Genomic DNA, 22,386 nt, shown 5'->3' on the forward strand with positions numbered 1-22,386 from the left:
ATCTGCCTTGTGAGTGGCCGACTGCAGTTCAAATCCCCAGCACCACGTATGGTTCTTGAGAACCACGAGGAGTCATTTCTGAGCACCATCAGGTATGGTCCAATAAACTAAAATAAAAGAAAACAAGATACTCCCTTAGAATTGGATTAAGCAATACAGGGCACAGAGGATTGCCCAATCAAGTCTGAGAGGTCTGATGTTTAACTATCAAAAACATGAATTTCTGGTTTGTTTTTTTGGTCCACACCTGGCAATGCTCAGAGTTTCACTCCTGACTCTGCACTCAGGAATCACTACTGGCGGTGGGACCATATGGGGTGCTGGCGATCAAACCTGGGTTTGCTGTGAACAAGGCAAATGGCCTACCTGCTGAACAATCACTCCAGCCCCCAAGACATGAATTCTTGGGCTGGAGAGATAGAACAGAGGGTAGTACACTTGCCTTGCCCACAACCAACCCAGGTTTGGTTCCCAGCACCCCATATGGTCTCCTGGGTTCCAACCAGGAGCAATCCCTGAGCACAGAGCCAGGAGTAATCCCTGAGTACTGTAGGGTAGCCAAAAGAAACAAAAGTAGATGAATTCTTGAGAAATGAAATGTTCTTGAGAAATAAAATGTTGAGTCAAGGCACAAAGTAAAAGATTATCTATGAATACTTTTGCATAACAGGCACTTAGGGAAGCTGGCTGAAGTCAATGACAGAGTTGATGAAACCAGAGTGGTGTGGGGAGAGATCAGAGGTTTTGCTCTCAGAAAAACCCGGTTTACGTTCCATCTTCACCACTTACTGAGCAAACTACTCAAATACTTGAACTTTCAATAAACAAGCACTTCCCAAACGTCTACTCTGTGCTAAGCCCTGCCTCACTGCCCAGGGCATCAAGATATTGATTTCTAAAAGTACAGAATGGGAAGGGAGTGATGTCCCCATGGAGAAACCTAAGAACATTACCTCAGTCAACTGATCGACAGTCAACATCAACGGTGGAGAGATGTGTTCAGCACAGACTCCAGGAGCCAGAGATATAGTCCAATGGGTAAGACACTTGCCTTGCTCACAACTGACCCAGGTTTGAGCCCTGGCACCCCTGCCTCTGAGCACCAAAAGTGATTCCTGAGCACAGACCCCAGGAGTAACCCATGAGCACAGTCAGGTGTGCTCCCTCATCCCCACCAAAAAAGTATGTACTCAGGATAACAGGGTGAAACTGGCAAGTAACTTTATGGTCCTTCTCCCCCAAACACATAAAACCTACTCTAAAATATTAGACAAAGCGAAGAAGAGTCTACAAAACTCCTTAAAGCTGTCAAGGCTGGTGAAAAATGAGGAGTTATCTGAAAAGCAAAGATAAATGGAGCTGAAACATGGCAGCAAACTTCAAATAAAGAATGGGCTAGAGATATGGCTTATGGGGCTCTTGTATGCTTTGCATGCAGGAGGACCAGGTTTGATTCCTTGCAGTACATGATACCCAAAATATGAAGCCAAGAATGTTCCCTAAACACCAATGTATTTAGCCCCCAGATAGCAGTGTAGCACTGTCCTTTCGTTGTTCATCGATTTGTTCAAACTGGCCCATTGTGAGACTGTGTTACTGTGTTTGGCATATCTAATATGTCACGGGTAGTTTGCCAGGCTTTGCTGTGTGGGCGAGATACTCTTGGTAGCTTGCCGGGCTCTCCAAGAGAAGCAGAGGAATCGAACCCGGCTCGGCCAGGCCGGCTGTGCGCAAGGCAAATACCCTACCAAGGCTGGAGACATAATACAGCAGGCATGGAACTTGTCTTGCATATGGTCAATCCAGATTCAATCCCTGCCACCCCATATGGTCCTCTGAGCCCTCCGCCAGGAGTCATCCCTGAACATTACTGGGTGTGACCCCCCCAAAGTAAATTAAATAATTATAATGCTAGAATTGTTTTTAAAAGATATTTATTATTAATAGTGTATTAGAGTATTTTATTCATTAATAATAGTGTGTAGTAACAACATTTAACAGCATTAACAGTGTTAATTAGCAGTATTAACAATAACGGGTCTCATTCCCCTGATCCTGAAAGAGCCCAAAGTACACCATTGAACCATGCTAGCACACGACAGGGACAAATGGAGACATTACTGGCACCCACTCGAGCAAATCAATGAACAATGTGACGAAAGTGATACAAGTGATACAAGAATAATAGCATATTGTTTCATTAATTAAAATAGTTCAGCCAAATCTCCATTAAAAAACAAGCTTTTTGTTTGTTTGTTTTGTTTTGTTTTTGGACTACACCTGGCAGTGCTCGGGTCACTCCTGCCTCTGTGCTCAGGAATCACTCTTGGTGGGTCTGGGGACCATATGCAGTAGCAGGGATTGAACCTGAGTCGGTTGCATGCAAGGCAAGTCCTCCCAGCAGTACTATCACTCTGGTCCTTTTGTTTTGTTTTCTATTATTTAAATAGTATACTTACTCTAGAAAAAAATGTCAAATAACAAGAGTGGACAATTCATAGAAAAGTTAGTAAAGATTCAGAATAAGTTTAATAACTATTAAAGGAATGTTAATTAGAATGAATAAGACATTACTCTTTAATCTGAAAGGTTAGCAAAACTGAAAAAGAAAATTTAAAAGACAGGGTCTGTAGAGATAGATAGTACAGGGGTTTGCTTTACACGCGGCCAACCAGGTTCACTCCCCAGGTACGGTCCACATATGTGTTCCAATCCCTGGAGATATCTCTCCAACCCTTGACCCTTAATAAAAAATTAAGCTAATAGTGTGCTTGCAGATACTAAAAGTACTTTAAGTATTATCTGTGAGTCTTATGTTGGTGAACTCTAGAAGGTGTTTTCCCATCACATATCTATCTTTCTCAAAGTAATGAGTGTGAGCTCAAAATGTGGGTGTGCAATGTGTGTGTTCGGTAAATGAGAACTGCCTCCCCAGGCCCACCGACAAATGATGGACTAACAAATGAGGAACCGAATAGGGCCACAGGCTGGTTGATAATCTGTGACCTTTTGTTCAAGTCTCACAGTGTAGTTATATAGAAATCGTGAAGGCTGGGGATACACATAGGCAGGGTTGAATATTATCATAACATTAAACAGATGTAAAGCCACTCCTTCAGGGGAAGTTCTAGGAGATTAACTCAAGGACAAAATCTCATCTGGGGGTTCAGCACTCTAGATTACTAAAAGATTCGCTCAAGAGCAGGATTCTCTTTAAGGGCATATTGTTTTCTCCTTTGCTTTCTTCTTTCCTCAGCTAGTAATCCATTAAAATTAGTCATATTAAATTTACTTCTTACTGATATTCCTAGGCCGGAGCGATAGCATAGAGCGTAGGGCGTTTGCCTTGCACACGGCCGACCCGGGTTCAATTCTTCCGCCCCCCTTGGAGAGCCCGGCAAGCTACTGAGAGTATTCTGCCCGCATGGCAGAGCCTGGCAAGCTCCCCATGGCATATTTGATATGCCAAAAACAGTAACAAGTCTCACAATGGAGACGTTACTGGTGCCTGCTTGAACAAATCGATGAACGACGGGAAGACAGTGCTACAGTGCTACTAATATCCCTAGTCATTTTGTATAAACACAGTGAGAGATATATTAAACTTAAAGGGTGACTCTCCTGGGGACATCTCACAATATAACCCAGACTACAGTCCTCAGTTCAGGTTAGTCTCTCCTAATCCCAGCAGGGTCCTTATTCAGTTGCTTCTTGTTGGGTCATGACAGAGTTTGTTCCATCACCATACTCTTAACATTATACTTCTTATGGCACTTAGCTTGTGCCATTTCGATGCCAGGGTAGCTTACAGCTTGCCCTGGATCCATCCAAGTTCCTCGACAGGACCCTCCTTTTGGGGGTGTTAGGAAGTAAGGATAACTGAGGCTTAAGTCAAATAAATGTGATGGATGCCCAGGAGTAAATATTACTTGGAGTCAATTAACACCCCTGTTACAAAAGCATAACATCAACTGTCTTCTGGTATTTATACAAAAAGGACATTGCAAAAAGTATAGTCGAAGTGACATATGCACTTGTTTGTTCATTGCAGCACTGTTTACAATAGCCAGAATCTAGGAAAAAACCGAGTGCCCAAGAACAAATGACTGGTTAAAAGAAACTTTGGTACATCTACACAATGGAATACTATGCAGCTGTTAGAAAAGATGAAGTCATGAAATTTACATACAAGTGGTTCTACATGGAAAGTATCACGCTAAGTGAAATGAGTCAGAAAGAGAGGGACATAGAAAGATTGCATTCATCCGTGGAATATAAAGTAACAAAATAGGAGACTAACACCCAAGAATAGCCGAGATAAGTACCAGGAGGTTCGCTCCATGTCTTGGAGACCAGCCGCACATTGCTGGGTGAGAATGCAGCTCAGATAGAAAGAGGAACACCAAATAAAGGGTGTTGGGAGGATCCTCCCGGGATGGGAGATGCATGCTGAAAGTAGACTATAGACCAAACATGATTGCCACTCAATGCCTCTTTAGCAAACCTCAGTACCCAAAATGAGAGAGAACAAAAGGGAATGCCCTGCCACAGAGGCGGGGTGGGATGGGGGGATGGTGGTGGTGGTGGTGGAAGGGATACTGGGATCCGTGGTGGTGGGAAATGGGCACTGGTGGAGGGATGGGTATTTGATCACTGTATAATTGAAACCCAAGCACAAAAATTTGTAAGTCTACAACTGTACCTCGTGGTGTTTCACTAATAAAAATTAAAAATAAATAAATCAATCAAAAGGACATTGCTAATGCTTGCAAAGGACATAAAGGAAAGAGTAAAGCAATATAGGATTATTAGTGCCTGATGGAACTGGGTGTGCCTTGGGAGCACTGTGGTGGGAGTAACTCAATAAACTTAAGATCCCTGTGGGAGGAACAAGGACAAACCAATGTTATGCAACAAATGAGAATTTCTATTGGATTCCTGAAGCACAAGGAATTTCTAAGAATTTCCAGAATACTAAGCAGAGCCAGGGGATAAGCACAGGAGTTAAGGACCCTTGTACCACATGGCCTCCCAAGCACTGGCAGGTGTGGCCTTGGAGGCTCCCAAGCAGTACCAGGGTGGCCCTGAGAGTCCCCAGCACCACCAGGCCCCAGAGGTACCAATTCTTCAGACCCTAGCACTGAACTGCCCATCTAGGTGGCTGAGAATCAATGGTACTGGCCCCTGGGTCCCCTAAATATCACTTGGGAAGTCCAAATAAACACTGGAATTTAAGATACTACAAATACAGTCTTATGTACTGTAAGAACTTTTTTCTTGCAGGGGTTGGAGAGAGAGAACTTTTGGCTATGGGATTTATCTGTTTATTTACTTTCAGCAGTGCTGGGACAAGGCAGCAGGGTGGGGACATGCAATGCTGGGGATCAAACCCAGTATCTCACTCATGCAAAGCTGGTGGCCTTACCCCTTTGAACCACATCCCAGCTCCTGATGTGCTTATGTTTTGTTTTTTGGGCCACACTGGCTATGCTCAGGATTACGCCTGGACTGGGCAAGGGCCATATGGGGTGCCGAGGATCAATGATGGGTTAGCCGCATGCAAGGCAAGCACCCTGCCCATGGTACTATCTCTCCAACCCCTGCAAACTTGGTTTACTATACAGCACAGAGATGCTTAGATCATGTTTAACCAATGTTAGACTCACAGACACACAATCTGTGTTTCAATAAAGTGGACACTTGAGAACCACTACATCCACATCCCATGAATGCTATTGTCTGTTGTTTATGTTCATTCGTGTTTTCACATTGGCTGAAAGTTGGGGTACTCATCTGATGAGTAAAGGCTCTCCCCTGCTCTGCATCCCAACACTCATCCCTTATTAGCATTTATCACATAGTCCTTCTTTCGGCAGTGATACTCCAAATACAGTCCCTCCAGGACAGGGATGCAACTTACATGATCCAAATTACCAAGGTCCAGTCCCCTGTCTGGCAATATCAGACTTCTAAGGGTTGCTTAGAAGGAAAAACAAAACGGGGCCAGAGAGACAGAGCAATGGATTGAGAGCATGCGCTGCATGGGGAGGTCTGAGCTCCAGTCCCAGCCCCACTCTGTCCCCAGCACTGTTGCGGGCCTCCCCTTTCACCCTCATGGAGCACAGAAAAGAGAGTAGCTTCTGAGGACCAGTGGACATGACCCAAAAAGCAAAACAAAAAAGAAAATTAAAACAGAGGTGATATTTGGAAAGGCAACACCTACGACTGATGTGCCAGCCAAAGCAAAGGAACAGAGAACGCTGGCATGGCATTGCTGGCTGTGGTGTGGAAGAAGGAATAAACCGTATCCCTAAAACACAGACAGCAGCACAAATGATAAATTCAGGGGCTGAAGGAATAGCACAGCGGGTAGGGTGTTTGCCTGGAACGTGGCCAACCCGGGTTCGATTCCCAGGATCCCATATGGCCCCCCGAGCACCACCAGGAGTAATTCTTGAGTGCATGAGCCAGGAGTAACACCTGTGCTTTGTCAGGTGTGACCCAGAAAGCAAAAAAAAAAAAAAAAAAAAAAAAGGTGAGTTCAATCAAAAGTAAAAAAATGCATGGGGACGGAGGTTAGGGACTTGTCTCAGAGAGGTTAGTCCCTCACACGTGGGAGGCCTTAGGTTAAACCCCCATTCTGCAATGCCCCCCTTCATGCACCCCTGATGGTTCCCTAGAGTCTGCACCACAGGGAGTAGAGTGGCCCCAGCTGGGCCCTTGCACCACCACCAGATGTGGTCCCTGCAACAATGAAAGAAAATGCATTTGAGAACCACTAGGAGCTCAGAGTGACTGAAGGAAGCAGGCAGGGTGCAGGGAAAATTCTCCGGTCAGCTCCTAGAACAAGGGGGCTGGAATCCAGTACCACATCTACTCCCTGGAGCAGAGAGCCAGCCATGCACTCACACGGGGGGGGGGGGGGGGGGGGGGGGGGGAAGGGGGGGGAGACTAGTTCTAGAAAAAGGAAAAAAAAAGCCACCTAGTTTGGCTTGTCTTGCTTCCCACCTTAGTCTAAGCGACTATGAACCAGCGTTTTCAGTATTACATTCCCAGCATCCTTGGTGCTGGAAACTTCCATACTTGCAGTGAATGTACACAGCAGACACATTTTGCATCCCGTGCCAGATCCAAAGAGTGAGAACCCATGTGATCCAGGCTCATGAACTGGGGGCCTCCGGTTCACCAAGAGTCAGGGACCCGGCTCAGGTGGAGCACAGGCATTGTCTAAGCCAGGTGTTGGGTTTCCGGCCTGGGAAGGTGTAGGCGTGTCCATGGCACCCTGCGGGCGGTAATTCCCTGAGTCCTGAGCCACCAGGAGGGGAGCTGGAGTGAACAGTCCATAGGCTAGCTGGAGGAAGGCCCAGGCGGTTTTAAACCCAGATGATCCTTCTTTTTCAAAAAAAGGGGGAAGGGGCTGGAGACGGTAAAGCGGGTAGTGTGTTTGCCTTGCACACGGCTGACCTGGGTTCAGGCTTCAGCATCCCCTATAGTGCCCTGAGCCCCGCCAGGAGTGATCCCTGAGCACAGCCAGATGTGCACACCCCCGCCAAACAAACAAACAAAAGCAATCCTCGGAACTGTCTGGCTAGACTGAGTGAAAAACTGGCCACTGGCAGTCCCGGAGCGCTCCGGGAGTGAGAGGGTTTCCCTGCCAAGCGCCGACCTAGGTCCAGTGTGTCAAGGCCAAGGGCGGAGCCAGTGTCCCGTGGGGCGGGGGGTGGAAGAAGGGGGAGGGCTGGCGTGGCACAAAGAACTCTTCCAGCTGCAGCTGGACAAACGCTGCGGCCAGGGGTTGCGCACGAGGAGCTGCAAGACCCAAGGTCTCCCCGCGAGAGGGTTGTGGTGGAGCCCAGTGCATCATCTTGCTCCGCCCTTCGTCTCCGAACCTCCGGGGAGCCGAGAACCCAGCGGGCTGGGGGTGGGGGTGGGGGGGGGACGCCTAGAGAGCGGCGCCGGCGGGCTTTGTTCCCGGAGAGGTTCCGGTTCTGCACTCAGCACCCGCCCGCCCCGGGGCCCGGTCCCCTCCCTCCCAAGGCCTCCCCCGAGGCGGTGCAGTGAGACAGACAGCACCCCCAACCCCCCGGCAAGGGTCGTCGGGAGCCAGCCCCACCCGGGTCCTGGGCGCCCCGCGGGAGCCAGTGACGCCGGCGAGTTTCCAACAGGCGCCCCAGGAAACCCAGCCCCGCGGGCCGCATCCCTCCCCTCCCCCTCCCCCGCTCCCCGGCCCCCAGCCGACCTTGCGCGCGGCCCCGCCCAACCCGCGCGCGCCCCCGCGCCGTTGCCCCGGCAACCGCGGGGCGGAGGCAGCGGCCGCCCGGGCGGGACTTCCGGCGGGTGACGCGCCCCGAGCTCGGCTACAAAAGACGACGGCTGCGGCGCGCCGGGCGGAACTTTCCAGAACGCCCGCTGGGGAAAAGAGGCGGAGGGGGAGCCGCGGCTGCCCGAGCTGCGCGCACAGCCAACGCCTCTGAAACCCCCACCTCCACGCTTCCACCTCGCTCGCTCGCCAACACCGGCCTCGGCCCCGCTCTCCGGTGAGTCCAGGAAGCCATCCCCCCCAGAGATGGGTAGAGGCGGGGGCGCCCTGCCTTCCCCTGCCCTGCGCGCGGCTCGGGGTTGGGGGAGGGGGGTGCCGGGAGGCGGTTGGCCGGCCGCGCGTGGGCGGCGGGTGCGTGGCTGTCGGTTGCGGGCTCCCCTCCCTCATTCTGCGTGCGGCCTTTCCCCGCGGGGGGGGTGCTTGTGCGGGAGGGAGGACCCCCCCACGGAGGTGCTGCAACCCCCCCGCCCGCTCGCTCGCCTGCCCCCCCGCGGGGCCCCCTCCTCCCGCGCTTGCTGGGGGCGGCCCGGCGCGCGCGCACACAGACGCACGCGCACACCCGGTGCGCGCGCGCGCTGCGGGTCTGGGCCGGGGGCTGCTGGGGGGAGCTGGGCGGGCTCTGGCTGCGCGCTGGCTGCGGCGCTCGCCTTCTCTGTCTCTCTTTGCAGCCTCTCCTCCCTCCGTCTCTTTGTTGAGGGCTGGGCTGCTCCCACCCGCTCGGATCCCGGGTGGGAGGGAGGGAGGAGGGAGGAAGAGCCTTTAACGGTCGGCGTCAAGTGCAGGGGTGCGGGGTGGAGGGGAGCGCCCCTCCTAACGTACCGAGTGCGGCGGCCCCGGCGGGGCGGGCGGCGGCCGAGCGAGCGAGCGCGCTTTCCGGCGTTGATGCCCCGAGCCCGTTGCACCGGCCACGCCCGCGCCCCCTCCCCTTCCCCCCACCCCTACCGCGCTGGGCCTGGTCTGCCCTGGGAAGCGTGCGCTTGCTATTGCTTGCTTTTTTTTTTTTGAAATCGGATTATACCCAAGGTAAGGATGACTGGCTTGAGCCATGGGTGCGCTGAAAACAGATGGGTACCGGTTGTTTTTTTTTTTTTTTTCCAAAGGGTTTGGTTTTGTTTTGCTCAACGGCTTGTGTAGTCAGCTGCTCAGGGATGGAAAAAGGCTAGACTGGTTCTGCTGCAGCTGAGGGTCCCCTGCAAGGAGGGGGTGGGGGAACAGCCGGCAGCTTGAGGCGCACGCGGCTTTGGACTGATCTCTTTTTTTTTTCTTTTCTTTTCTTTTTTTTTTTTTTTTTGCTGTTCTGGGCTTTCGGACGAATTAGCAAAAAGTGTTCGTTCCTTTTTACCTCTTCTCTGTGAAGTTAAGGAAGGGCAGTGAACCATTAACTAGATTCGCCCTGGAAAAAGGTTTGTAGCCCTCATTGATCTATTTTTTTTTGATTGGTTCGTTCTTGGGCCACACCCAGCAGTGCTCAGATTTTAACTCCTGACTTAGCGATCATTTCTGGCCGGGCTCCAGGGACCGTTTGGGGTGCCCGGGATTAAACCTGGGTTTAAGCACGTGCTAGGCAAGTGCTCTACCAGCCCTCTTACAGCTCCAGCTCCTAACCAATCTGATCTTGTGGGGGAGAAAGGGAGTGTCACAACCAGCGATGCTCACGGATTACTCCTAGCTCTGCACTCAAGAATTAGTCCTGGCAGTGCTCGGGGGACCATATGGGATGCAGAGGACAACCCAGGTCGGCCATGTGCAAGGCAGACACCTTCCGGGTTATATTATTGCTCCAGCCCCACCCAATCTGATCTTAAATTGTTAAAGTTGCCCGTTGAATATAAGTTAAAATATACATGTTCTTATTCCAGGCTGTAGAAAATGGTGAAAGAAACCACTTACTATGATGTTTTGGGGGTCAAACCCAATGCCACCCAGGAAGAATTGAAAAAGGCTTACCGGAAACTGGCCTTGAAGTACCACCCAGATAAGAATCCAAATGAAGGAGAGAAGGCAAGTGGTATACACAGCACTCCTAAACATGATTGAGTTTTTGGCCGAGTGTGCAGTGTTTCCATTAACACCCTAAAATTGAGTCACGTCCAGTATTGTGGCGAGGCTTTGTAATCCTTGTGGGCTTTGAGTTTTGATTCTTAGGGTGGCTGGTGTCAAACCCAGGGCCCCATACACACCGATCATGTGCTATGCAAGCACTTTTTTAAAGTGAAGTTTATTCCGCTTTTCTTACACAGTTTAAACAGATTTCTCAAGCTTATGAAGTGCTCTCTGATGCAAAGAAAAGGGATTTATATGACAAAGGAGGAGAACAGGCAATTAAAGAAGGTGGAGCAGGTGGCGGGTTCGGCTCCCCTATGGACATCTTTGATATGTTTTTTGGAGGAGGAGGAAGGATGCAGAGAGAAAGGAGAGGTAAGAATTCGGCTGCAAATTAAAGTAACCTAGTTACAGCAAATTCTTGAACACCTGTTTTTGAGTGCTTATTTAGATGTTGGTATAGTGTTGAAAATGAACTACCACTTCAGTGGGTTTCTAATTATATACAGTGTGTACATAATTATTTTGGTTCTGGGGACACATCTGTCATTCTCAGGGCTTACTCCTGGCTCTGCACTCAAGAATCACTCCAGGTGGGGCATGGCTGGAGGACCTTAGGTGGTGCTGGGGATCCAACCGCAGTCAACTGCGTGGAAGGCAAGTGCCTTACCCAATATAATTTGTTCTGCCCCAGGTTTCTTTTTTAGTGAGATTTATTGTGACTGAAAATAGCTTAACCAATAAAGTGCTGACGGGTGTTTTCTAAAACACTCATGTATGTTTTGTTGTGTTTTCCATAGCTTATCACCTATTGACTAAAAGGACTAAGTATAGGGACATAATTCTCAAAGCCTTCACAGATTCAGTTTTGTGTCTCATGCTCCTGGGTGTTCATTGCGTTTCAACCAAGAGTGAATGTTCAAAAAGCTAAAAGTATCAAGGTCCTATAGCAAAGATATCCCTTAGAAAGGTTGTAATCTACTTAGTACTAAAACGATTTGGGATGGGATGGTTGCCCCCCTACAGTGCTGAGACACCGTGATGGTGCCCAAAGATCAAACCTGAAGCTCCCACACACGAGACATAATTCCACCAGGTCTTTGAACTACATCCCCTCCCTTATTTTTAAGGAGAGATAGTATAGTGGTAGGGCACTTGCCGAGGCTCAATCCCTGGCACCCAGTGTGACCCCCTAAGTGCAGTCTGGAATAAGCCCTGAGCATAATAGGGTGTTACCCTAAAACAAATTATGATTAAATAGTGTGTTCTGTGTCCAATGACAGGTTGAGAACTGCTTTCACTTAGGCATGAGGCAGTGAAGTTTTGTGATAGAGAAGTTCTTATGGGAGAACCACTAGCTAGAGCTTAACATTAGTGACTGTGGCTTCAGTATATAATCAAACCTTTTCATTTCCCAGTCTTAAAAGATAGGGTATCCCTGTATATCACTCACCACTTTAAATCTGGATTAATTCAAAATCCAAATGAAAATTTCTCTTTCACTGCTAGAGAGTACAATGGTGGGCATTTTCTTGCACATGGCTAGCCTGGGTTCAATCCCCAGCATCCCATCTGGTCCCTCAAGCCTGCAAGGAGTGATTGCTGAGTGCAGGGCTAGGAGCAAGCCCTGAACATCACCACCCCCCCAAAAAAATTCTCTCTGACAGAGCCATGTTAATATGCCTCAGTTAGCCACACCTCACTAGAGGCCACTGGTGAACTGCATAATGTAAAACCAATGAGAAAGTTGTATCTGACAGCACTATGCTGAAGGACAGGATGTGGAAAGCTAGTCTTCAGTGCTGACCCATCTGTAAAAGTCTGTTCTGTTTCAGGAAGAATCTGGGATTTGAGTCAAAACTTTTTGGGAGACAATAAATATCAGCTTCCCTGGCTGATGTTAATTTTTATTAGAACTTAGTGTGCTGAAGACCTGTAGCATGAAGTAATAGTGTACTGAAGAACTTCTGTGTGAAGTGTTGCTCAAGACTAAGGGAAAGAGTCAAATATATTGGGACAGAAATGCAGCTAATTTATTGTGAAATTGGATTTTTTTTTTTTTTTAAACAATAACCTTGTTTTGGTTTTTGGTCCACACGACAGTGTTCAGTGCTTTCTCCTGGCCCTCTGCTTAAGGATTATTCCTACCAACCTCTGTACCATAAGTGGTGCGGGGATCAAACATATGATTGACTGCTTGCAAGGAAAGCAGCCTTTGTGCTGTACTATCTCTCTGACCCAACAGTAACATTTTGAAACTGATAATGCACTTTGGCTTTGGGGGCAAAACAAAAGTTGCTGGGGTTAATTCCCAGTGGTACTTAGGGGACCATTTAATTCTGGGGATTGAATTGGAGCTTCCACATATGCAGCGCTCCAGTCCTTTCAGCCATCTCCCTTCTCCTGATCAGCCATGATTTGTAAGATGCCACATAAGTCTACTTCGATAGGCAAGAATGTAGATCTCCTCGTTTTACTCAGCTAAAATTTAATCAGCTGGAGACTTGTGATAGTACAGTGTCCTGTGCATTTATGGTACGTGCTCAGTGACATGTACACTTTTTACCAGAATAGTGCACTGAACACACTTAAGGTCTAGTGTCTAAGATTTTCCAATGAAAATGTTTCATTTCAGGTAAAAATGTTGTGCATCAACTCTCTGTAACCTTAGAAGATTTATACAATGGTGCAACAAGAAAGCTAGCCCTGCAGAAGAATGTGATCTGTGACAAATGTGAAGGTATTTTTTATGGTCTTAATCAGCTCTAATACAACAAAAGGGAACTAGATGACTTTACTACAAGTGTGAAGGAAACAACTGAACCTGCCACCTACAGAAATAGCCGCTTGCCAGCACGTTCTGTGCATTTGGAGCCAATGTGATTTGATCTTTTTTTCTCAATAGCTCTCAATAAATAATCCAAGATGAGAACCATCGGTATTCTTAAAACTTCACAAACGTTCTAATGGCTTGACTCTATACGATATGATTTATTGTTTTCCTCTTATTGGTGGATAGTTGGCTACTTGTTTAGGGATGAAATTATTGGCTAGGAGCATCAAGAGCTTTTGTGTGCGTGCATGCGTGTGCACGTAGATAACAGTTGGATTTTTAGTGCCAGGCTGCAGGAATAAAAATGTTGAAACAACTGTTTTGGGATATTCTCACAAAACAGATAAACTAATACATTCTTCTTTGGGAAGTGCTTGTTCAGCAAGGGCGGGCACCTTTGGCAGATAGTTCATAAAGGTTATAACAGTTGAGACCGCTGGTGCATTTTGTCAGAATAAAAAGGCTTATAGATTATTTAGGGCCTCATCCTCAGATACTCAAAAAGAGTATTAGTGAGGTGATTGATGTCTTGTTAAAGTTCACTCCGGGGTCTGATGTTACCCTCTTGAATGGTTTAGGCCGCGGTGGTAAGAAAGGAGCAGTAGAGTGCTGTCCCAATTGCCGAGGTACTGGAATGCAAATACGAATTCATCAGATCGGGCCTGGAATGGTCCAGCAAATTCAGTCTGTGTGCATGGAATGCCAGGGCCATGGGGAACGGATCAGTCCTAAGGACAGATGTAAAAGCTGCAATGGAAGAAAGATAGTCCGAGAGAAGAAAATTCTGGAAGTTCACATTGACAAAGGTGAGTTCAGATCACTTTACTCTCAATTCTTGGATGCTATGACAAGTATACTAATAAGTATAATGTTTTAAGAGCTGTACTTTATAAGGTATATGTGAAAGATGTGATTTGGGGGAGTGGGAGGTTTAATTTACCCCGTGCTCAGGGCTTACTCTTAGTGGGGTTTGGAGGACCATAATGTGCCAGGATTAAAGCAGGATTGTGATGGTCACACCTAGGCAAGCACCTTAATATTTGTAAAAAAATCTCTGGCCGCGTGACCAAGAAATGCTTGCCCATAGCCACATAGTAAACTGGGTTTCCATGCAGATTTTGTTTTGCATGTTTTTAGGGAATATGCTATGGACCTCCTCGTTGAAATGTACTGGAGCCTGTTTTTTTAAGGTAGTTTTAAGCTTCTCAGATTAAGCCATTAATTCTCCTTTTCCTGAAGTTAATTTCCTTAGGAATTGGTACATTAGGGATATGTATACATCTAAGGATGGGGGGGGAATATGGGTCTTAAGTGAAAAAAATGGCAGTGTCACTAAATGTTTTTCTGAATGTGCTTTTTTCTTAGTTCACTTGTAAAAACAAGACTGCATGCCCTAATTTTGGTAGGTAGGGACATTATAGGGCTTCATAGGGTAACATGGGAAGTTGGGGGCTGAAATTGGGGCTCCAGCCCTTTCACTCTCTCCCCAACTCTAAGAACTTAGATTAATGGGGGGGGGTGTTTTGTTTTGTTTTTTTTGTTTTTGCTTTTTGGATTATACCAAGCGATGCTCAGGGTTTATTCCTGGCTCTGCACTTAGGAATCACTCCTGGCGGTGCTTGGGGGACTATCTGGGATGCCAGGGATCAAACCCAGGTTGGCCGCGTGCAAGGCAAATGCCCTACTCGGTGTGCTATCGCTCTGGCCCCAGTTTTTGGTTGTTTTAAGACTGTAAACATACTTAGAAGACATACTTAGAAGAAGTTTATCCTCTTTGGTTTCAGTTACTTTTTTTTTTTTAATTAAAACTTGATTTTTTTTTTTTTAATTTTAATTTAGGAGGCTGTGGGGAGGTTGTGGCACACTCCAGCAATGCTTAGAGGCTGTGCCCAGCTCTTCTCGGGGTCACTCCTACAATTGCTGGGGGAGGGGGACCATGTGATGGCAGGGACCAAACTGGGTTCAGCTGCATGCAAGGCAAACTTCTTAACTGCTGTTTTTCTGGCCCAGCTAGTTTCTTTCTTTTCTTTTTTTTTTTTTTTTAATTAGAACATTTTAGAAAATGTTCTAAAGTATATGTAGTTCCATTCTGGGGACGTACCCTGTACAGCCATGATTCCTCTATCAGTTCAGATATAATTGGCTGTGGACGGTCAGGAAATCGTTATGTTTTTAAATTAAGATCTAGATATCGACCAAGAATATGTATTTTTGTTTGGGGCCCACACAGTTTTACAGTGTATGCAAGGCAGCTGCCTTGATTGCTGGATTTTCCTCTATTGGCGCCACAAGTATTTTTCTTTTGTAAAAAAGTTTGGAGGGGGGCTCCACCCAGCAATCTTCAGGGGTTATTTGTGCCTCTGCTCAGGAATCATTCCTGGTGGGGTTAGGGAACCATACGGAATGCCAGGGAGATCAAACCTGGTAAGGCTGCATGCAAGAATTTATTTTTAACATCAAATATAATTGCTGGATCTGTTTCTCATAGTAAAGGTGAAATAGTGGTACTATTGCAGAATATAGTGGTACAGCATGCTGTTCTGTGAACCTGTGAGTGGCGTTAAAGGATGTTGTCTATGTGAAGGTTGTGTTATGGCCAAAATATTGCCTGAAGTGCAAGATCATGCACTTAGACCCAAACCTGGTGCTCTGAATGCACCACAGTAACCATGCATGCCATGCACGGAGGTCCCTGGTGCAGGAATTTTTTATTTTATTTTATTTTTGCTTATTGGGTCACACCTGCCAATGTGCAGGGGGTTACTCCTGGCTTTGCACTCAGGAGTTACTCCTGGCAGTGCTCAGGGGACCATATGGGATGCTGGGAATCGAACCCGGGTCAGCCACGTGCAAGGCAAACGCCCTACCTGCTGTGCTATCTCTCCAGCCCCAGGAAAAATTTTAAGAGCCCCTTTACCCATGGCGAACTAAAATAGGATCTGGGGCAGAGATATGAGGGGATGGAGAAAATTGTAAACTGTTGCCTTGGCCCTATTGGGAAACTGTTTACTTCTGTAAAACAGGCTGTACGTAGAGTCTTTTGTAAAGGATTGTTAAACTACTAATACTTAAATATCTCCAGATTTTAGGGGTCAGAGAAATGAACACAGGTTAAGGCATCTACCCTGCGGGTGATCAACCACAATTATATTCCCAGCATCTGGTTTTGGGGGGATGAGGGTGCTTAGGGAGTGCTCAAGTATGGTCTGGTGCCAGGGACTTCACCCCTGGGGTTGTCTGTGTAAGGCAAGTGCCTTGCCTGCTGTACTCTCTCCTTTACCCCTTCTCTCTTTGTTGGGCACTGGCTGTGGGCTAAGAGATTCTGCCCAGCAGTAAGGAACATTTTAAGGAAATGAAGTTAAATCTTAGAATCAATTTATGCTGCTGTTGGAATTTTGTAGAGTTCTTTTTTATGCAGGTAATAAAATTGGTGGTTGTCACGGTTATAGTGTTTGCAAGGTACTGCATGGGCTTTTTTCCTTCTAGTAGTATTAAAGGAGTAAATCTTAGGAAAGGTAAGATTAAAAGGTTATACAGAGGTAGTACAGGTAGGGTGCTGGGTTGCACATGGCTGACCTGGCTTCAGTCTACAGTACTGTACCATGTGGTCCCTTGAGCTAGCTAGAAGTGAGCCCTGAGTGCAGAGCTAGTAGTATGTCCCAAAAAAGTTATGTGGGAGATAGGGTGATAGTATAGGGGGTAGGGCATGTGCTTACCAGCCTGGGTTCTGTCCCATATGGTCCCCTAACCCCTGTCAGAAGTGATTCCTGAACACAGCTGGGTGAGGACCAAAGGCCCCCTCCTCTACCCTCTCCATCAATCATGTGGGTATTATTTGTTTTGTGATCTTCAGCATCTTCTGCCTTCAGCATCTCAGAAAAAATGTGGACGTTTTAAAACACATATCTATTTCATTTAGGTGCAGGTTGAGTATAAAATTAGCTCTTTGTTTTTAGGCATGAAAGATGGCCAGAAGATAACATTCCACGGTGAAGGAGACCAAGAACCAGGACTGGAGCCAGGAGACATTATCATTGTTTTGGATCAGAAGGACCATGCTGTTTTCACTAGGTAAAAAAGTTTCATCAACCTTTGAAGCTGTTGGTGTGCAGGTTTTCTTCATATAAATGAGCTTCTCATTACACTTAAAACATTTCCTGGAAATGGTCTAGAGCAGTAGATGCAAAACAGGCTGTACGTAGAGTCTTTTGTAAAGGATTGTTAAACTACTAATACTTAAATATCTCCAGATTTTAGGGGTCAGAGAAATGAACACAGGTTAAGGCATCTACCCTGCGGGTGATCAACCACAATTATATTCCCAGCATTACATATGGAGCACTGCTAGGAATGTCACCTGTTTCTGGCAGGCTGGGTTGTTTATGTAAATTAAAATTTTCATAGAACTCGAACTAAAAGAAACTAAAGGAGCATACGAATTTAGGCCTATGGGATACTGTATTTACAGTGAACTTAAAATGAAGCACACAACAGATTGATGGTAACAGTGAGTGCTATATTGTTTCACTTTTGTGTTTGGACCACACTCTACATTGCTCAAGATTTGTTTCTGGCCCTGGGGTCAGGAATCATTCCTGGTGGGGCTCAGATCCCATAAGGGGTCTTGATCAAACCAGATGGGCTTCATGCAAGGCAAGTTTCTCCCTGCTGTACTATGTCTAACATTCTCGGTAGAGAATGTTAAATCTTCAAGGATCTGAGTTTGCATTAGTTAGAACTAAGGGTTATTAGTTAGAACTAAGGGTTTTACAGATAATGGGAAATGCTCTCCTTTCCAGGCAGCCTGGACAATATAGTTGTCCAGGACAATATAGTTGTGTGCACCTGCCATGCTTGTGCACGCTCCCTGATACGGTGCCCAAGATTTATGCAATATGCTCGGCCCATTTTGAGCACTCCCTTCTCTCTTGCCCCCCCCCCCCCCCCCCCAAGTCCTCTCTTTTGGTGTGGAATTCTGAAGAATTTATCTGTGGTGTGTTCTGTGTAATTAAAGATTATTTGGGGTTGGTTTTGTTGACAGCTTCTGGGGATAAAACGCCAAGGACCTTGCTATCCATTGAAAACCTTTGCTCTACCTTTGAGCTATGTCTCCAACATACAGATAATTCTCAGCATGGATTAGGAAAGAGAGAGTCTAAGCATGAAAAGGGAGTGGAGGGGAAGGAAGGAAGGAAACTGCTTACAATCCTAAGAAATTGTGTGGGCTGGAGTGATAGTCCAGAAGATAAGCTTTGCTGTAAGAAAGCAGAGTTACCAGCTGTGGTCAGTCTTCCATTGGGCGTCCCCAGTATTTGAAAGATAAAATTTTGCCATGTTTACATGTTGCAGGCGAGGAGAAGACCTTTTCATGTGTATGGACATACAGTTGGTTGAAGCATTGTGCGGCTTCCAAAAGCCAATATCTACTCTTGACAACCGAACTATAGTAATCACTTCTCATCCAGGTATGGTAACTAACTAGATGCACTGCCTTTTTTCTGTTCTAATATTTTCTCCAGTTGTCTGGTAACCTTTTTTATTAAGTTACATAATCCTCTGTGGGCTGGGCTAAAACTGTATGGTTTTGGCTCCTTTGGAAGCCCCTAGAAAAATCCGTAAGTGGAAAGGTATCACATAAACTACTCATTGATAAGTTAGAAATGACCTTCTCTTTATTTTCCTGCTTGAAAACTGTCAAAGAAAGAACTTGATCTTAATGTTGTAGGTCAGATTGTGAAGCATGGTGATATCAAGTGTGTGTTGAATGAAGGCATGCCAATTTACCGTAGACCATATGAGAAGGGTCGCCTAATCATTGAGTTTAAGGTAAGTTAAAATTATTCAAGGATTTTCTGAATGACTTCATATAGAACTATATAGAAATTCCGTTTTCAACATTTGTGTTCTCTGGGAAGTTACAGATATAAAACATTCTTTATTAAGTTGGTGTTTCGCTTCCTTCTTAGCTACCCAAGATTGGTGGGGAGGTACCTTGCCAGGATGTCCTTGATCACAGAGCTGCTTTTCCTAGGGTGGGGCTTGTTCATTGCACTTGGGGTATGCTGCCCCATGCATGGTTCCCAAATGTGGAAGGTACTATGTAGTGGGACAGCTTTGGTGTTCTCCACCGGCCTTTTTTGGTGGGGGGATATTAAAATAATGATTGAAGAAAGGTGGGGGGTTTGTGGCAGATCAGCGATTGGGTGGTACGTCAAACAATTGAAATAACCCAGAAGACAGTAGAGGTGTTCTTTTCCCTCCGTGCTGCTGATGCTTTTTCTACCTCACCTCTCCCAAGCACCTACAGGCATGACTCAAAAGACAAACACAAATAATTGTGCAATTTTTACAAAATAAGTGGCTTAATAAAAGCTTTGAGCAAATTTTGTTTAAACTGTTGAACAGGATTAGGATGGATTTTCATTAACTGCTGACTAGAATAAAAATTATAAAGACCTGATCATGTTGTATGCATTAAACTGGAGCTCAGATTACTAGATAGTTTAGATTTTACTGTGCTCAAACTCAGGAACGCAAGCTATGCAGGGCAAATGTGCTACCACTGAGCTACATCACCAACTCACTTTCTAGAAAACTTTTAAACCTGGCATTGGTAGGTCGGTAGTATTGTATGTTATTTGGGAGGTGAGTGAGTTGATGGTAATTTGTCTAAAGACCTAATGAGAGAAATAATTGAACTTACAATAGAAATTTATTTTCATAGGTAAACTTTCCTGAGAATGGCTTTCTCTCTCCTGATAAACTCTCCTTGCTGGAAAAACTCCTTCCTGAGAGGAAGGAAGTAGAAGAGACTGATGAAATGGACCAGGTAGAATTGGTGGACTTTGATCCAAATCAGGAAAGACGGCGCCATTACAATGGAGAAGCTTACGAAGATGATGAGCACCATCCTAGGGGTGGTGTTCAGTGTCAGACCTCTTAATGGGGACAGTGAGTTACACACTTCTGGCATTTCATGTGCAGTAGTGAATGAGTGAAGGACTATTCAGTAATATACTCACTACTTGCAATTGTTTTGTTTTAATATTCAACTATAGTAGTGTTTTAAAAGTTAAATGAAGAATAAACTGAAATATGAAAGCTCCGACTTTGCCCTGTATGTATGATGACTTCAGTGTGCAAGATGAAGTTTAATACTTGTAAAAATTACTTTAAAGGAAAATTGCCCCTAACATGTTCGACCATACCTTGTAATTGATTGCAGCTGTGTACATGGAATCGCTTGGATTGAAAACCGGGGTATATGTATTGACTTCACTGTATGACCCTTACATGTTTACGCTATGAAACTTAAAATTCTGTATTTAACTGGCAATCAGACAAAGATCTTAATTTGTAGAGAAGTGTTGGCTTGTATAGTTACTTGTGTTAAGTGGGATTCTTGTTATGCCTCTGCATTCATTCTCTACGTCAGCTGTTACTTGATGGCATGATACATAATTGAGCCTGTGGTATCAGTGTCAGAACAGATAGCTTTCTGAAGAAGGGTTTTATCATCTATGCTGCTTCTTAAGGGCTTGCACTTGTAGAATTGAATTCCCTTGTGCTGTGCCATTCCCCCCCCCCCTTTAATATATATATATATATAAAATGCTGACCTGGTTACACACATTCTTCCCTCTAGACCATGATAAGCCTCATTAGTGACTTCTGGTGCAGGATTTACTTAAAAGTGACAAGACCTTTAACATGGAGAAGTATTTGCATGTATGAGATAGGAAAGTATTTTTAAGATATGTTACAGGCTTACTATAAACCATTTAACTGTGCTCCAAAGTAACTGTATGTTGATAGTATAGCAAATTATGATGAGTAGCTTTAATTGTATGTTTAAGTCATGTTCACAAGCTTAAATCTGGAAATCAGAATTTAAGCAATTCTTGAAATGTATGAATGTGTCCTTAATATACTGATTACAAAGTACTTCCGATGTGTGTCACTACAGGCTTTTTTCCCCTCAGATTAAAACATTGATTTTTACTATCATAGGGAACTTTTTCACTTATTTAAATGAGTAAAAATACCAAAATTAGGACTCAACTATGGTTAAATGTTAAATGTAAGGGACAGTGAGTAAAAATGTGAGCAAAATGTCTGAATTTAGCAAACACTGGAATATAATCTTTTTCACCTATTCAGCTTTCTCTAGGTTATATTCCTATAACTAGGAAATTTCCAGTCTGGAAATGAGCCACATATTGAGTCGCTCAAATTCCAATATTTGAGTTGCAAAGGGAAAACTATGGGCAATAGAGATTGTACTATCAAGGAAGGCGCTCGCCTTGCACACGACCAGTGGATCCGGGTTTGATTCCTGGCTTGTCATAACGTCCCCTTGAGCACAAGTCAGGGATGTGCTCAAAAAAAAGGGGGGGAAATTGAACCTTAGTGTAAATCAAGTGACAGAATCCACAGTGGTCCAAATTATAACAAAGACCAAGGTCACTTTCTTGTGGAGAGGATGGGGGAAGGGTGGGGTCAGCCAGGGATCACTGGCCAGAGTCAGGGGACCTTAGTGGTGGCCCTGGATCGAACCTGTGTCAGCTGAGGCAAATGCCCTACCCACTGTAGTATCTATGGCCCTGTTACGGGAATCTCAACAGGCTTAGGCTTCATAGAGTGGTTCTGAGAAGACAGGGCTCTGTGAAAGGAAGGGCAATGCTAAATACTCAAGTTGAATAAACTGGTACAATAGTAGCTGGCACCAAAAACAAAAGGGGCTATGAAAGAATAGTGGATGGTCGCCATCATTTGTTAAATAGATCAGAACTAGGACAAAGGTTCTTGCCCAGGAGTTAACTTCCCACCCCACTTCCCCATCCCAAAACCCTCTAGTTGGTTATATTTGTCTGGCACAGAATTTGCAGCTATGCCAGAGACTGTTTGGAAAGGCTCCCCCATCTCGTCCCCCTCGCCAATGTAGACGGCTTTTAGAGATAGCTCCCCTTGCACCTCTTAGGGCAGCCCCTCCTAACTCAGGACACCTCCACTAGGTTCCCCTCCTTTGATGAAAACAGAAAAAGTTGAGGGGGTTGTGAAGCCATAGTACAGTTATTAGGGCACTTGCCTTGCACACATTTGACCTGGATTTGATCCCCGGCTCTCTCTGCCACATACGTCCCTTGAGGCCTGCCAGGAGTAATCCCTGAGCACCCTGCAAAGAGTATGT

General features: G+C 45.8%; 1 protein-coding gene across 1 annotated transcript; it reads left to right on the plus strand.

The window, feature by feature from the left end:
* The first annotated feature begins 8,380 nt into the window (after window positions 1–8,380).
* Window positions 8,381–21,203, plus strand: DNAJA1 (DnaJ heat shock protein family (Hsp40) member A1). The gene is made up of 9 exons (XM_056117110.1): window positions 8,381–8,537; window positions 10,180–10,321; window positions 10,561–10,738; window positions 12,999–13,103; window positions 13,775–14,002; window positions 17,153–17,267; window positions 18,546–18,661; window positions 18,922–19,022; window positions 19,921–21,203. The coding sequence occupies exons 2-9, from the start codon at window positions 10,190–10,192 to the stop codon at window positions 20,137–20,139; spliced, it is 1,194 nt and encodes a 397-aa protein (XP_055973085.1). The 5' UTR covers window positions 8,381–8,537; window positions 10,180–10,189; the 3' UTR covers window positions 20,140–21,203.
* The last annotated feature ends 1,183 nt before the right edge of the window (window positions 21,204–22,386 follow it).

Source organism: Sorex fumeus, unplaced genomic scaffold (genome assembly GCF_029834395.1).
Source record: "Sorex fumeus unplaced genomic scaffold, SorFum_2.1 ptg000034l, whole genome shotgun sequence".
In the NCBI taxonomy this organism is placed as follows: domain Eukaryota; kingdom Metazoa; phylum Chordata; class Mammalia; order Eulipotyphla; family Soricidae; genus Sorex; species Sorex fumeus.

Excerpts from the sequence above, each read along its gene's own strand:
- DNAJA1 (XM_056117110.1), top strand. The coding sequence starts at position 10,190 with ATGGTGAAAGAAACCACTTACTATGATGTTTTGGGGGTCAAACCCAAT. Across the intron at positions 10,739-12,998 it reads GATGCAGAGAGAAAGGAGAG|GTAAAAATGTTGTGCATCAA; the intron begins GTAAGAATTCGG and ends GTTTCATTTCAG. Across the intron at positions 14,003-17,152 it reads GGAAGTTCACATTGACAAAG|GCATGAAAGATGGCCAGAAG; the intron begins GTGAGTTCAGAT and ends CTTTGTTTTTAG.